The sequence below is a fragment of the Kryptolebias marmoratus genome, linkage group LG4 (genome assembly GCF_001649575.2).
Source record: "Kryptolebias marmoratus isolate JLee-2015 linkage group LG4, ASM164957v2, whole genome shotgun sequence".
NCBI lineage: Eukaryota > Metazoa > Chordata > Actinopteri > Cyprinodontiformes > Rivulidae > Kryptolebias > Kryptolebias marmoratus.
Window position 1 is genome coordinate 5,517,514 of NC_051433.1, and position 15,814 is coordinate 5,533,327.

General features: G+C 39.3%; 1 protein-coding gene across 5 annotated transcripts in view; it reads right to left on the minus strand.

Annotated features, from left to right (window-relative positions):
• The window catches only part of LOC108231628 (membrane-associated guanylate kinase, WW and PDZ domain-containing protein 3), a 158,599-nt gene extending 145,566 nt beyond the window's left edge, over positions 1-13,033 (minus strand). For 2 of the 5 annotated variants that reach the window (XM_025004279.2, XM_017408789.3), the window contains exon 1: positions 12,135-13,029. In XM_025004279.2, the coding sequence (XP_024860047.1) occupies positions 12,135-12,441 (307 nt within the window). In that variant the 5' untranslated portion in view covers positions 12,442-13,029. Of the gene's footprint in view, positions 1-12,134 lie in introns of all 5 variants that reach the window. The other 3 variants (XM_017408788.3, XM_025004280.2, XM_017408790.3) reach the window with 3 other exon arrangements.
• Positions 13,034-15,814: the final 2,781 nt, after the last annotated feature.

The following is a 15,814-nucleotide window of genomic DNA, read 5'->3' on the forward strand; positions in this document are numbered from 1 at the left end:
ATCTGAAACATTGAGAATGCAACTTTCCTTAATGGGATTTTGCCACAATATGCGATGGTGAGATTATGCTGTTTGCTTGTGCTGATTCTTCTTACCATTCTGTTTTTCACACACATATACTGTTTGTTTAGCAATGCCTATATGACCAGTGTCCAGTTTTTTTTACTACTGTGGGGCTATAAGACTAAAAATGAATAAAATATTCATTCCACTGAGCCAAAAACAATGTTTACAATGTCAATTTCCTCTGCATATTGTTGTAACATCTGCACATTCCTATTTCACTTTTAATTGAAATCATCAATCTATATTAGAAAACTTAAATGTCATGAGAAATTTCTGTCCACCTCAGTGAGCATAAACAAAAAAGAGACATGTACGATGTATTAATACCGCTGATTTAAATCTAACAGTAATTAATAAGCATAGATATATGAAAACATGTTTTAAATATGGGATACTTCTTATCTAAAATAAACAAACAAAAAAACTGATATATGTGCGGCAAAAGTAATTTCAGATAGAGGTTGTTTGTGACGTGCTCGAACTTGAAATCAGAGTTTGTCAGCCATTTTCTACCCATTTCCCATGTCCATCAGTTTCCAACTTAACCACATAGATTTTTACACATACCATTCATTTTCACATCCACAAGGCAATCACCATAAAACGCTCTTCATCATCGATCTCAGAGCACACAGTTCCAACTCTGAGCCATCTCATCAAGCGTGCTGTTTACGTTGAGATTGTTGCAGGTGCTGGTGGAGTGTGTGACAAGAGCAGCGCCAATTTGATTAAAGTGGGAATAATGAAAGAGGGTTGGAAACTGGGAGTCCTGCTGTGCTTTTTCACTCTAGTCTACCTCTTTACTCTAATTCCATCAGTTATCACATGCGTCCATGTCTCCATCAATGGAGTATCCGGCTCTGAAAAAATGAATTATTGAGGACTTGGAGTAAGAGCGAGAGCACCTTTATGCTTGTTTGTTTTGCAGTCAAACTCTCCTCTCCTTTGTCTTGACATACCCTCTGTAAGACATAATTGGAGGCTCTCAAGGAGAATGCGATGAGATGTTGGAAGCACAAATTTGCAGCAATATGGGGAAACTAGTGCAGTTCTACACTCACTTTTTTTTTAATTAAAGACCTAGCATTCCTTAAAAAAAATGCATATCACCCACCACCTATCATGCTAGGGTTTTAGATTAAGATCCTCTTGTGTTGAGAAATTGATGGAGGTATTTGACTATTTTGGTGAAATCTTGAAAATAACATTAAAAATATTCTCGTGTGAAATCTTACATAATCTTGCATGATGTGCTAGAGCTTAGAATATGCATTATCAATGACTGAAGATTTAGTTCAGGATCTGTAAAATTAAGTGAGTTACAGACATTTTTGTTTTCTAAGATCGTTTTGCTGTGGCGGCCATCTTGAATTGTGTTACCTCCAACCCAATGATTACTTTCTGAATGTCTTATTAAAACATGTGCAGAGATTCATGAGAGATTCTGCTAATGGTACAGACCAACACACAGACATGGGCAAAAACATTATTACTTCACCTTTGGCTTCAGCTGCGACCAATAAACAACAGTTATGAAAAAATTTCTTTATTTTGAGAAAATTCTGACACAACTGACATTGCAAATAAATAAACAGTTCAGTGTGCGCATGGAGAGTTCAAGTTTTTGTTTTGTTCTTTTCAGTTTTGTTCATCAGTTTAAGTTGAAAATCCCTTGGAAACCACTTATATTTAATGAATTTAGTAGTTTTAAAAATATTTGTTTGGTTCTGGAACTCAGTCCTAACCATTAAGGGGTTGTTAGGTGGAGAAAGAGGCCTCAGCCTGCAGTGAACCTCACTGGGATTTAAGCTTGTATACTTAGTGTATGAGCGTGTGAGTGTGTGTGTGTGTGTGTGGGTGTATGGGTGTGTGTGTGGGGGGGGATGTGTATCTGAGACAGCAGTGCTTCACCACACGTCTGACAACAGCCTCAGGCACAAAGTAGAGATGCTTGATGAGAGTCATGAAGGACAAACAAGCGATGCATCAACAAAATGCTTTGTTGTGTGATATATTGAAAACCAAATGGACACAAAAAGTTATGAAGTGGTTACACAAAAAATAATTAAAACAACGTTATTCCACCAACGTCTTATGCAACATCAAAAGGCAATGATTCATAGCAGTTTTGGCATATTGTACTCGAAACAATATTTACAGTAAATATTTTGCTACATTTTAATAACTGTAACTGCTGATTCAGCATTCAAACTCTTGTTTTCCTGTTTTTTTATTTTTTATTATGTTTTGGACTAACTACTTCTGGATACTTTGTGTTATTTTAGCTGTTCATATATCAAAACGTTCAAGTTGTTCAGGAGATGGGTGCTATGACTTTTGTTTTTTATAACTTTTATACCTTTCAAAAAATACTTTATTTATAAATATTTCCACATAAAACAACATTAAGAACTCATAAATTCTTTCAAAACAGGTTGCTGTTCAATAGCTGCTTCAGCATACTTACACCCCTTTTCTCTTCTTAGTTTTTAGTTACCATTTTGCTTTTGTTAGCTTTTAGCAGGCCTCTTGCTACTTTATTATTTAGCTACCTTTAGCTTTTAGGTAGCATTTTCCTACTTTTAGTTTGCAGCTAGGCTTTTGCTAATTATAGTATAGCATGTTGCTACTTTTGGCTTTTAACTAGTGGTTTACTTGCTTTAGCTTTTAGCTACTGTTTAGCTCATGTTAGCAGGTGTTTTGTTTCTTTTAGTTTTTAGGTTTTTAGTATTTTGCTTCAACTCATTTTCAGCTTTTTTAGCAAAATTTCAGCAATCATTCAGCATGCAAAATTCACACTGCACTTTTACAAAAAAAAATTAAAATTTCTTAAATTTCTTTTGGTTTGCATATTTAAAAAATGATAAAATTCTAATTTTAATCATATTAAAACTGTTTGAACTTAACATTCTGCTGCACAATTAGTGTGTAAAGTGCATTTTAGTCATCACATCATATACTGTACCCCATTATAATCAATGTCATTGTAGTACAGTTTAATAATTTTAAGGGAGCAAGGAGGGAAAGTGTAGGCAGAGTAATAAACATTAGTAAAACACCATAAGATCAAAGTGAAGGTTGAAAGTGTCCTGTTAATTGTCATGCTCACCAAGTGTGGAAACTGCCTTACATTTCCTGTTTGACAGTCTTGGCCAAGTGTTACAGGGCTGGGTGATGAGTGTAATAACATGCCAGCAGCCCGGTGGTATTAACACAATGGCTTGTGACAGTGTCTACCGCTGTGCTTCTCATCATAAATAACAGTGGGGGTGAAATATTACCACTGTCATGTCATCAGCACCTGCCAGGACAGAGCTTCATGGCACTTTTCCAAACCTTTTTGTCTTATAAAACCTGTGTTAAATGAGCTCAAGTGCCTCCTCAGTAAAACCACCTGTCACATTCTAAATCAAGGTGGGCTTTTTAGGGATTTAAAATTTGATGTTATTCAATGCTATAACTTATAAAAGTTGGCAATTTGAAAATATACTGGTGTCAGTTGCCACTTCAGCTGTGTCAGGGGAACATCTAAAAAGCAATTAGATGGATTGGGATGATTTATATTTACCTGACAGCCTATTTGAGGTTCAGAGTTATAACTTCTACAGGCTTTGGGATGCCCTGACTTTAACACACAGGAGAACCAGCTCTTCAGGCCAAGACTCAACAGTCCACCTACATCGTAAAGAGGCAGTCTGGTCATTTTTGTCTACCTGATTTTTTATTGTTTTTCAGGCTGTTGTTCTGTATAACAAACAAACTAAACAAGCAAGGTTATGCAAAAGTGTATACGTCTAATAATAACCCATGCACCATTCTTTCACATTAGTATTTTGTTTTGAATTTGGGTTAGGGTTAGGGTTTGTAAGCTGAAAAATTATTTTTTTAAAATGGGCCCTTATGTGGGTAGCCATTACTCCATCCAGAACAAACACTTCAGCCCTTTTCTCCATATTCTGTGCTCTATGACTGATGTCATGGCTGGTACAGCACTAACTATTGATAACTATTAGACAGAACATCACTACAAGGATAAGAGACAGAAATGACATAAGGTTTGAGAGACAAGTGAAGGAGGTTGTTTATGTCAAACAGGAAAGACCACAGTTTAGGTCTCAGGTTTCAACATTCCAGAATTTACAACACAGTTTTAAAGCTCGTTTTCTGTCAGTTTCACACCATGTTGCATCTTCATACATGTGACTGAAACTTGTGGACCAGGCCAGCAAAGACCCTAAGGATCTTCAGGAGGGAGGGAAGGGAGAGTGACTTGCATACGAGTTCAGATCGAATGGACAAAGCAATTTAAAAGCTTAAAAGATAAAACACAACAATATTTTTAGAAATAAAAACTATGCATTCATGTGGTCAAGGCCTTAAGACAACCCTGACTTTACCCTGACTACAAGCTTTTAAATCACTTGAAATGTGAAATATCAACATGGTTGTTCAAAGATGAACACATTCTGCAGCAGATAATTAATCCCAAAATCATAATGCAATTGGGTTTGTACCATTTTTGATCATTTTATTTCTCTGCTCACTCTGTAACAAGTAGTTCAATCCATTACAGATAATTTTATACTCAATAGTGCTTCAGGTCACAGTGGCAAAATCAACTGTGTTGTTAATTTGTGTATTTATTGTCTTCCTGCAAGGTGCACGTGGTCTATTTTCCTTGCTTGCTGTGTAATCACATTAGCATTTCTGCTCAGAGACATTTTTGTTTTTTGTCTTTGAAAAATAATCCTCAGTTTCTTTAAAATTGTTACTGATACTGAACTGATCTGTAGCTCCTATAATGAAGAATTCATAACAAAAGTTCAATAAGTGAACCTTGAGCTTAGCTACCATCACGTCTCTAATTATTTTGTTTTTAAGAGTCTAATGATTACAGAGCAGAACAAAGTCCACTTGTCTTAACAAACCTTCATATCTCATTTCATTGACATCAGGGTTATATTGTCATTGTGTGATGGTGGATGGAATTCAAGAAGTTTTTATCCTATGTATTGTAAGAATAAAAGCACTCATGGCATCCACTCTAACACATCACCTAAATAAAACTTTGTGATGGGTTCTCACATTATTTTCTTTATAGTTAAAAAAGGGAAACCACTTAAATCTCAAACATTGCTGCAGATTGTAGAAACCCGTCAGAATGACTAAAGTAAATACATTTGTTGAGGATGATTGGCAAAACTCCCTCTCTTCATTTGGTCCTCTTCATTTGGTCATCTCCATTTTCATGGACACATTTCTTTAATAACACTTTTTCTAGTCAACTGGGAATATAATTGTCTCACTCTAAAGCAGTGACAGCTGAGATCGGGTTCCCACTGAGGGTCATGAAACTACAAGTGTGCGGGGTCCTGAGAGCGGTACAGAATTTAAACTGAGCTTAAAAATGATTGCCAATTCTGTGATTTGTGGCATAAATGTTACAAGAAATAAACATGGAAGTCTTAAATTGATAAGCAGTTATAATTAAAGGCCTAGCACTCCTTGAAGGAATGAAGATCGTCGCCCCTTTTGATGCCAGAGTTTTAGACTAAGATTATTTTATGTTGCAAAATGATAAAGTAGCCCTTTTGGGCAAACATTGAAAATTACATTATGTGCAGTCTCATGTAATATCGTGAGAAAACGATTTTCTATGGGACTGAGATCAGAGCCGTGTGATGGCCACTCTAAAACACTGACTTTATTGTCCTTAAGCCACTTTGTAACTAATTCTGTGCCACTGTCCATTTGGAAGACCCATTTGCGACCAAGCTTTAACTTCCTGGTTGATGTCTTGAGATGTTGCTCGTGTTCTCAAGCTTGGAAGCTTCCCCCCTTTTTCCTCCAAATGTAATGATGGTCATTATGGCAGAACGGTTCAATTTTAGTTTGATCAAACCACAGGAAATGTCTCCAAAAATAGCATATTTGGCTCTGTGTGCATTTGCAAACTGCAATCCGGCTTTTTTATGTTGCTTATGTAAATAACTGTTTTCAACTGTATTAACATACAATCAGTTCAAAAGAGACAAAAGAACCAAACAGTCAAGCAACAAATCAAGAGGATCAGGCCTTTCAACAGCTCTTGGTGATGTCTTTTTGCATTAGGCTTTAAAATAAATCATAATCACCTAAAACTCATTAGAACAGGCTTGCTCAGCTTTAAACTGCTTTCTTGTGACTTCTATGCCAGAAGAGGAAAGCATAAGATGGCTGTGCTGCTTTACTCAGATCACGTCTGCAGCTAAGAACATACAGTACGATTTGAGTCAATTGACCAGAATCCTCGAGCCTCACTTTTTGTTAAACAGCTAACTGTAAATCCCTTTGCAGTGACAAAGCGTCGCTTGTCAAAAGCATGATTCCACTGAGAGCCACTTTGTGATACGAGCGGTGCATTAATGTGATTAACCCACACTCACTACTGCTGTTTGGATACAGGGGGCTCCTGTCGCTCTGTATTCTTCTTTATTGGCGCGATCAACAGTTTGTGGAAACTATACTGCTGTGTGAGGAGGAAAGGTAAATCAAACTGTGATCAGCAGGATGAAGTAAATTGTTAACGGTAATAGAATTAGTTCAGACTTGTATAAACTCAGTCTCCCCGATTCGACTTTTAAATTAAATACAATTAACAGTAAAATTAGCTCCTGAAATCAAGCTAACAAATTCATGTTGTTAACAGAATATTTTACTTATTACAAGAGCAAAATTTACCAAATTCATTAAGGGTAAAATAAATCTTTTCCTTAAACCATAATATTATCACCCACCACTAAAGACAATAATGTTTTTGCTCCTGTCTAAGAAAATAATCACAAACATGCACATTTACAACTAATTAACTTTTGGAGTTTTACAAAAATTGAGCTAAAACTTGGTGTGGTCGTACCTGACAGTCATTCCCAACACATACTTTAAGTGCCACATATTGTGCAACATCTTTGTTTAAAATTTTCATCATGAACTGTTGGCATCAACTCTGTTAGGAAACTACCAGACAGATTTTAGGGGAAACTCTCAGAAAGCAATCATTGGATACACATCTACAATTCATTAACATTTGGAGTCAACCTAATTTAAGACTGCCACCACAGATAATCACACTTAGCCAACACACAAATGGCAACAACTCTGTCAATAACAGAGATATTGAGCTATAGTTTGGTGTGGTTATTTCAACCTCATACTCTGAGCACTAACGGATATTGTGACATCTCACAACATATCAGGAAACCTAGAAAACATAATTTTCTAGGTTTAAAACTCTGGCATGAAAGGCGGAAGGTAATATGCATTCCTTCAAGGAATGCTCAGCCCTCAATTATTCACATGCCTCAGAGGTTGTTAGAAATTTCACTTAATTACAGTTTTGTTTAAAGACACAGTTCAGGTGCTGCGTTGTCTTTAGTTAAATTCAGTACCATATTTTTCACATTATCATTCTGACTTTAAAGGTCTGACCAAGACACAAACAAGAAGCAGCATACATAAATTTTAACACGATATCTTGCTTACATGTGTTTCATACATTCACAAAGCTAATATTAGTCTGCCAAAAGACAAAAGCACGGCTGTTGCAGCAGCTTCGCCGTGTACCGCATCGTGAAATTATTCATTTGCTGTCAGAGTCATCATCCTTTCAGCCGCGCAGAAATGGCTCCAGGTTGTATGTATGTTTTGACTGCACAGTGATTGCAGCTGCAGACGTATACAAGGCAAAGCAGAACATAAACGTGCAGCTGAAACTGAATTTTTAGAATGCTATTCATGAAGGTTTCCATCAGGCATCTTTTTGCTGCTTAGCTGGGGGTCCTGGCAGAAATGGATGTCTGTACTGAGCATGGCGCTTTGATGGAGGTTTGTTCAAAGATAAGAAAATAAGCTCATCCACAGCATGGTGGATCGTCGAGTCTTCAAACAGGCTTAGTTTATACATCTTTATTAATACAAAATTTTGGAGTCAACCCAATTCAAAATGGCTGCCCCAAGCAATTGACCTTAAAAAACACAAAAATGGCTATACCTCAGTCAAATTGTTAGATACTGAACTAAAATTTGGTGTGTTAGTGGCTGAGCATTATTCCCAACATATACTTCGAGCACAACAGATTGTGCAACATCTTTGCTTAAAAGCTTGGCCTTGGCTGTTGGTGTCAGCCCTGTTTGTCTGTTAGCAAAAACTTTCATAAACCTTTTGATGAATTCCTATGAAACTCTCCAAAAGTAATTATTGGCTGTTCATCTACAACTGATTAACTTTTGAAGTTAACCCAATGTAAGATGGCCAGCACAGCTAATCAACCTTAGCATACACAAACATGTCTATACCTCAGTGAATTTTACAGATATTGAGGTAAAATGTGGTCTGGTAGTAGCTGAGAGTCATTCAAAACACATACTTCAAGTGCAAAGATATCACTCAACATATTGCAACATCACATGAGATTGTGAGTAATATTTTTTTCAAGGTTTGACCAAAACGGCTCCAACTCTGTCATTCCTCAACAAAGGATGACCTTAGTCTCTGCCATGAAAGGCAGAAGGCGATATGCATTCCTTCAAGGAATGCTAGGTATTTAATTTTTTCACTGTTTTCAGGTTTTAAAGACACTTGCCAAGTTGTTTCTCATTCCTTTTTTTGTCTCGTGCAACACTTTAAAAAAAAAAAAAATCACACATAAAAAAGGATGTCAGGGGCAATGTAGAGTTCAGTGTTTTGCCCAAGGACACTTTGACATGTTGAAGGGACAAAAATCCTTTTGGAGGACAAGCACTTCAGCCTCTGAGCCACAGCTGCCCCACATGTATGTAAGAGAGGCATCTTAGCAACCCCTGGAGAATATATGATGCACAAGCGGAAGCTATGGAAAACTAAAGGAAAGGCTTTGTGCAACTCTTTCAGCTCCTTCTCCTCTTCGATCAATAACTGAGACAGATAATAACCCGTGCACACATCACATCTTGCACCCCATCTCTTTATCCTTGCCCTAAATCCTCATTTCGGTTCTTGCATCAATGCACGCTCTCCATCATCACTCCTCGCTCCACCCCTGTTGTCAGCAGCAGCACAGGAAGTCCACCACCTCCAGAGGGAGATGCTGGGAAGAGCACAGCCAAACATCTGGCAGACCGAGGGACTATGTCCGTTGCTGCCGGCATCATCGTGTAACAGCAACTCTCTGGGCTTCCTGGTAACAGCTGATCCTCCAGGCCCCCTGCCTCCAACGGAGTGGAGAAAATCCACTCTCTAACTCAATTATGCAGGAGGTGTGAATTAAACATGAAGCTACCATATAAGAATGTACGCTCATAATGCAGATGTGTGAGATGTATAATCAGACTATAAAACAAGCCCATCTCTGTGCTTGATGCCAGTGGGGTCTGTGATGTGTTTTTGTAAAAGCCTGGCTGGTAAAGACAACGGTGAAAAACTATGTGATGAGGAATGCTGCCTTTTTCATCCCCATTACAGCTACGTGAGCTCTGAAGGTACTCATTGCAAAGTCATGAAGAGCGGTCAAAAAAATCCTTATTCAAATATTTATATTCAAATTCATTAAACATAAAAAAATCTGCACAATATTTTCCTCATATCAATGAGTAATGTAATGTGTATTTTGCTAATATTTGTTGAGTAAATTACATTAGCATCGGACTAAACCTGGAAAAAAAAATCTATCTGGAAGTTTTTCAAAAGCCGCATGTTTGAATGCTGAGCTCCAATATTATTCTTGACACTTGTTTTTTCTCTTTTCTTTCATGTTTAGCAGCAGATTCACTCTTATATTCCCACCTAAATGTCTTCTATGAGATTCTAAGCTTGTCAGATTCTGCCATGTTTGTTTGGCTACACGGACTACAACCAGCCTAGCATAGGTCAGTCACATGACTCAAGCTTCCATGTGGTTTTTGGAGGATTCAGTCGAGTGCTTTGTTGACAATGAGTCCATATCCCTATTCTAGAATTGCATATCAATATATCTGGAAAACTACTGGAGTAAATGCTTTCAAACTGCTTTTTTTAACCCGTTTCTATACCTTGCAATGAGTACCTTTAAAAAAGAAAAGAAAAGAGCTATGTGTGGGAGTCCAGCCTGAAGTAAAAAAAGGGCAAATTTTTCTCCTAGTCTTGTTTCTTTGTGTCTCTTTCCCCGCCTTGCTCTCTCATTCCTCCATGCCCTTTATTAATCATCCTTGGTTAGTCGGGCAGAGAGCATGGTGTTAGGAGCCCTGAGGAGTGTGGAGCTATGAAAGACTCACACACACACATTCATAGGACTAATACTGTGGGCTCATTAGGCTAGGGGATTTCTTTTTGTTGTTGTTTTGATTTTTTGTTAGCTTATAAAAGATGTTAAAAAATAACTAAAAGAACTGCTGGTAAACACACATATGCTTATATGCATGTTCACCCATGCAGCTGAGATTCAGGGATTCAAGCCTGAGGAGGTCTTTGGACTCAGTTGATGCTGATGTAACCTTTTGAATGATCTCAGTTGTTGTTTAGGCATTCCAGCTCTGGCATTTAGTCAAAGAAAAGTCGTCTGGTTTTCACATTAAGACACAAAACACTCCCATCAGCTGAGGAACCTTGACTTGAGTCGTCATCATCAACATCCCAACGCCACCACAGCTTTTCAACCAGATGGGACTAACGTTAAAGCCAGATTCTTGGCGAGACTGATGGAACAGAGGAAGGCAACACAAACAGCCCACACAACCCTCCTGCATCTTCTGTCCAACAGGGAGCAGTCTGAATAATGGAGGGATGAAATTGACCCTCATTTTTATGCATGTAAGTGCACTTAGCTGAGATGGCTCCAACTGGGCTACATGCCATTATTACCATTATCACTCTTCGATCTTCCTGAGAAAGTGCTGAGAGAATTAGTCAATTAGAGTTTATGGGATGGAGGAGGGATGGTGGAAGGGGGGACTACAGAAGAGGTCTAGGATCTCCTTCAAGAAGTGTCATAGTAGGTGGGTCTACTAACTTTATTACCTTTTTGAAATATTTAACAAAGATTAATAGCTTTTAGCAGGTATGTTATTATCACTCAATCTTGGTTCCAACCACTGAATTTGTGATTTTCCTACCTGGCAGGGCCACCCCCGAAAAAAAAGAAAACAAAGCCAACTATTTTTGGCTAGTGGGTTGGAAGAATGGGAAACTGCATCGATCCTAAACAGAAAAAGCACCCAGACGCCCATTTGTCATCTAGTTGTTTACTTTCTATTTGAGAGATAGCTGTGACATAATTCTGAACTCCTGTAGGTGCAAAAAAAGATTTATTTTTCAACAACCTAATAGACTGTTAGTTCATGTTTTCAAGAACATATATTCTAAAAATCAACCAATTTGATTCATCAGCATATACTTTTATTTTCATTAGCAAAATGCTGAAATGCTAATCTAATTTTATGCAGTAACAAGCTGAATCTTTTGGGTGAATAAAGGTTTACAAGTTATTTAAAAAGGTAATCATAGCAAAGTACGAAATAAAACTTAAAAATATGTCATCCTGAACTATATCGAAAGGCACAGTTTAAAAGAGTTTGCTGCAGCAGTTTTCCAGATATATTGATAGAAATGTGGGTCCTCCGTTAATGTAAACAAGGCAGGGGCTGAATCCATCAAAACCCATGTAGTATGACTGGCTTACTTCAGGCTGGCCTTAGTCTGTAGGTAAACAAATATGGCCGATAAGTTTAACATTTGACCTGTTCTCTGTCAATTCAGGTGTTTTTTATAGGTAAACAAATCCACCCTGTATATGGCATACAGTCACAATTTTTGATTTTTTTTAATTTGGTACATTTAATATAATCCTGTTTTAAAAAAATTGTATTAGCAGACCTGCTTTTATTAAATAGACAATTTATGGGTCATAAACTGCATGCATTTAGAGTCCTGATGGAAATTGAATCAGAATGTGTGTCGTGGTGCTCGGAGGCTGACAATAACACGTTTGGAAATCATCCTGTGGGCTGTTCTGATCAGTGGGTGCCTCGGAGCTCAGGTGGCACAGCAACAGAGGACCCGGGGACGGCGGGGGACGCACCTGGTTTGACGGTCTTCAGGCGAATCGGCTCCCGAAAGTGGCGGATGACGGCCAGGGTGTCGCGGTTTGTAAGTCCACTGACGGGCGTGCCGTTGACCTCCAGCAGGACGTCTCCGTAGTAGGGCAGCTTCCCGACGTGACACACCAGCACGTCCAGTTTCATCTGGCCGATGTAGGGGAACTGTCCGACCTCCGCTCCTCCCAGGATCTCCACGACGGAGCCAAAGTCCCCCAGGTTCCCCCAAGACACGGCGCACTCCACCACTTTATGGGACCAGTGTTTCTTCTTCTTCAGTGTCCTGGACATGATTGCTCTCCTCTCAAACACTTAAGTCTTTTTTTCTTTCTTTCTTTCTGTTTTTTTCAGCTTGTTAAATAAACGCGAGGTGACTCAGCCCGATGAACCCCGGGAGTAATTCTCTCGCCCTGCTGGGGATTTCATCCTCTTGACATTTCCAGGGGCTGATTTTCACCTGATGCTGAGGGCTGCTCGTGCCTGAAGCTCTCTTCTTGGCTGTGCGCGCAGTTGTCTCGGCGGCAACAAAAATATTAATCCCGAGCGCTTCTTCTTCTTCTTGCGCGTAAAAGGCGGTGGAGTTGACAATCGGAGCTGTGCCGCCCGATTCCAAGAAGTCGGATCAGAAGACGGGCGGAACACGCGAGTCCCTCGGCGGCGGGTCGTGGAGCTTCTGCCGCTGAAACGCTGCGCGTCTGGGAGAGTCCCTCATACCTGTGGGCAGGCTGGGAATGTGACGGGCGGTAACGCTCACCGGTCGGCTGTGTACGCAGCTGAGATCCGCCCCGCTGTGACCGAGCGGAGACACATCTGGCAGCGGTTGTCTGCTACAGGTTTGAACACACCTGGCGCCGCCGACAGAGATGATGTCCGGCTCTGGAACGCCCCTTTTTTACGCGGCGGCAGGAGACTTTCCCAGATTCTCATGCTGGCTCCATCACTCGGCGTGAGGTGGTATTATCACACTGAACCAAACAGCCCAAAATGTTCACGCTTATTTACTGTCACTTCAGCCCCCCCTGTTTAAAACGAAAATCTCCCAGAATCTTTGCATTTCTTATACATTCGTCAGACTTGACTTGTGCGTTAAGGACAAACGTGCGTAAATATAAGATTATCTAAACATACTCGGGCCTGTAATCCTAATATGAGGCGTGCAAATCAAATCACGCCCAATTAAAACCCCCAGATTTAGAAATAAAAGGGGGGCATTAGCAGGCTGACTGTGTCTCCACAGCGCCACCCGCTGATGGAACCACAGGACTGACAGGAGCTGCTCTTCAATCCGGAGTCTGACTTTGAGCCTTCATGCATCAGAATCCAAACCATTCATGCATTTTATCTGCACTATAATGTTTCAGTAATTATCAAGAGGCTTATACAAAAACCTGCTTGAAACAGCTTTTATGTGCATTTACTCAAGGGCACCACTAAAGGGGGTGTGGGAGGGGGCAAGAGCCCTCTATAAATTTGCTGCTCCTCCCGCTCCCCTGGACAGACAATCTTATATTCATATTTCTGTTATCAAAACATCTCATAAACCACTCAGTGGATTTTGATCATATTTTCAGAAAGTAATTATTAGATGTACAACTGGCTAACTTCTGGAGTCAACCCATTTCAAGATGGCTACCGCACCTAATCAAAACAGTTTTACAAATACTGAGCAAAAGCTAAACCCATAGGAGGTTTAGCTTCTGTTCTCCAGTCCATCACAGGGACACACCGAGACAAACAAGAACTCAAGTTCTCTCACCTATAGACAATTTAGTTACCAGTTGACCTAACGTGCATGTTTTTGGTCTGCAGGAGGAAAATAGAGTGCCCAGAATTAACCCTCTCCTACACGGGGGGAACATGCAAGCTCCACCCAGAAAGGCCAGGAGGCGATTCTGCAACCTTCTGTCTGTGAGGCAACCGCTTCAACCACTGTTCCACTGGTACAACCATTTAAAGCCCACAAAAAATGGGTAGATTAGCATCAGGTTATAATTGCAATTTTATAGCCATTGTCCAAATTATATGTCATATTTCTAGTTTCCGTATTCAGATAATACAACATAGACTGCCAGTGTGCAGTTCACTGCATTTTGATTTTCTTCATGTGGGCGTTTAACGTCCCACAAACTCACAGGTTCATAGAACCCCCAACTGAAACACATTCCCACGACTTTGTGTGATAGTAGCTTTGAGTCATCCCAAACACATTATAAAGGCGCTAACAGATTGAAAAAAACAGTTTGTTTAAAACTTTGGCATGCAAGGCCTCGGGTGAGAAAAGACTAGAGTCAGATATAAACATGAACCTAAGATAGGAGAGAACTTATATCAGAAGGCAGTTTCTGAAATCCAACATTGTAGTATTTTTTATTTTTTAGTTTTGAATAGTGTATGTATGCCAACATTATACAGCTCTTTAAATTCTGTTAGGGGTTTTGGTTTTGGTGTGGCCTCCATCTGGCCACCACTCTCTAAACTTTCTGGAGGCACACCTGCATCGATTCTCTGATTTATACATAAATACCAAAAACAGATTTTTTAATTACAGATGTATTTTTTTGACATTACTCAGAACCTTTTAAATAAAGAGCCTGATTTATAACCCATAAGAAAAAGAACGTGACGGTTTCTTTTTCCTAATTCATCAATCAGTTCAGTGCCTCAGCTGGGTGCGTTACATCATCTCGTCATTCACAGGAACCCAGTTATTTTTTTAATAACCACTAGGAAGTACTGACAAAAAAATCAGTTAAATGCTAATGAAATTGAGCTTCACAAATTGCCGTAGGTCACTCTTTGTTCTTTGACCTGTGAAGCTGTCAAATTGCATTAAATTACATTCTTAAAAAGGCTTAAATAATCATCATAAGTAGCTGTAGAACTGACCTTTCATTCAAGGGGAATCTGCTCTCCCACTAACATGCAAAGCCTACTTATTCCACTGCTTCAGCACAGGTTATGCATAAGCTCATAAATTAACATAAATGTATGCGTTTGTTGGTACCAAGCTGCAAAATAAAACTCGGCTGGTTTCTGTATTTGTTGATTTTGTAAGCAGATCTTGACAACAAATTGCACAACGCTACAGTTGTGCAATGTTTGAGTTGATCAAGTTTATTCACATCCATACACCTTCAGGGAGAGCTAGTTGTGTTTTCACAGCATGATGTAACTGATACACTGTTTGGCATGTAGCTCTGTTTACTTTAAGCCAAAAGCCACACGGGAAAATGTCCTCCGCAGAGAAGCTGCGGTCGCTTCAGTTTTCTGGATTGTGACCTGTCGGGAGTCGGAGTTTAAATAACCACCTGGGACATTCTGCTGAATAATTCATAGGCTTGTTGGGGCTGATTAATAAAGCCATCGTGTCTTTGATGGGGAGCAGGGAGAGCAGCGGAGATCCAAACTGTACACTTTAAGACTGTCAGGTTTAACCTCTATTCACCGTCCCCTGAGATTCTCCTGGATTTACGTCGAAAGGACTTGATTGAGGTCTTTTTCTTGGCTTCACACTGATGATGGACTAAGTGTTTTAAAGCCCACATTTAGTTGGTCGTGTGCTGATTCGACACGACTAAATCCAGATTATCACTGGGTTGGCTTTTTAAAATCATGTTGTTGCTAAGACGGCTGTGCTGTAATTATTTGTAACCCAAATAAAATC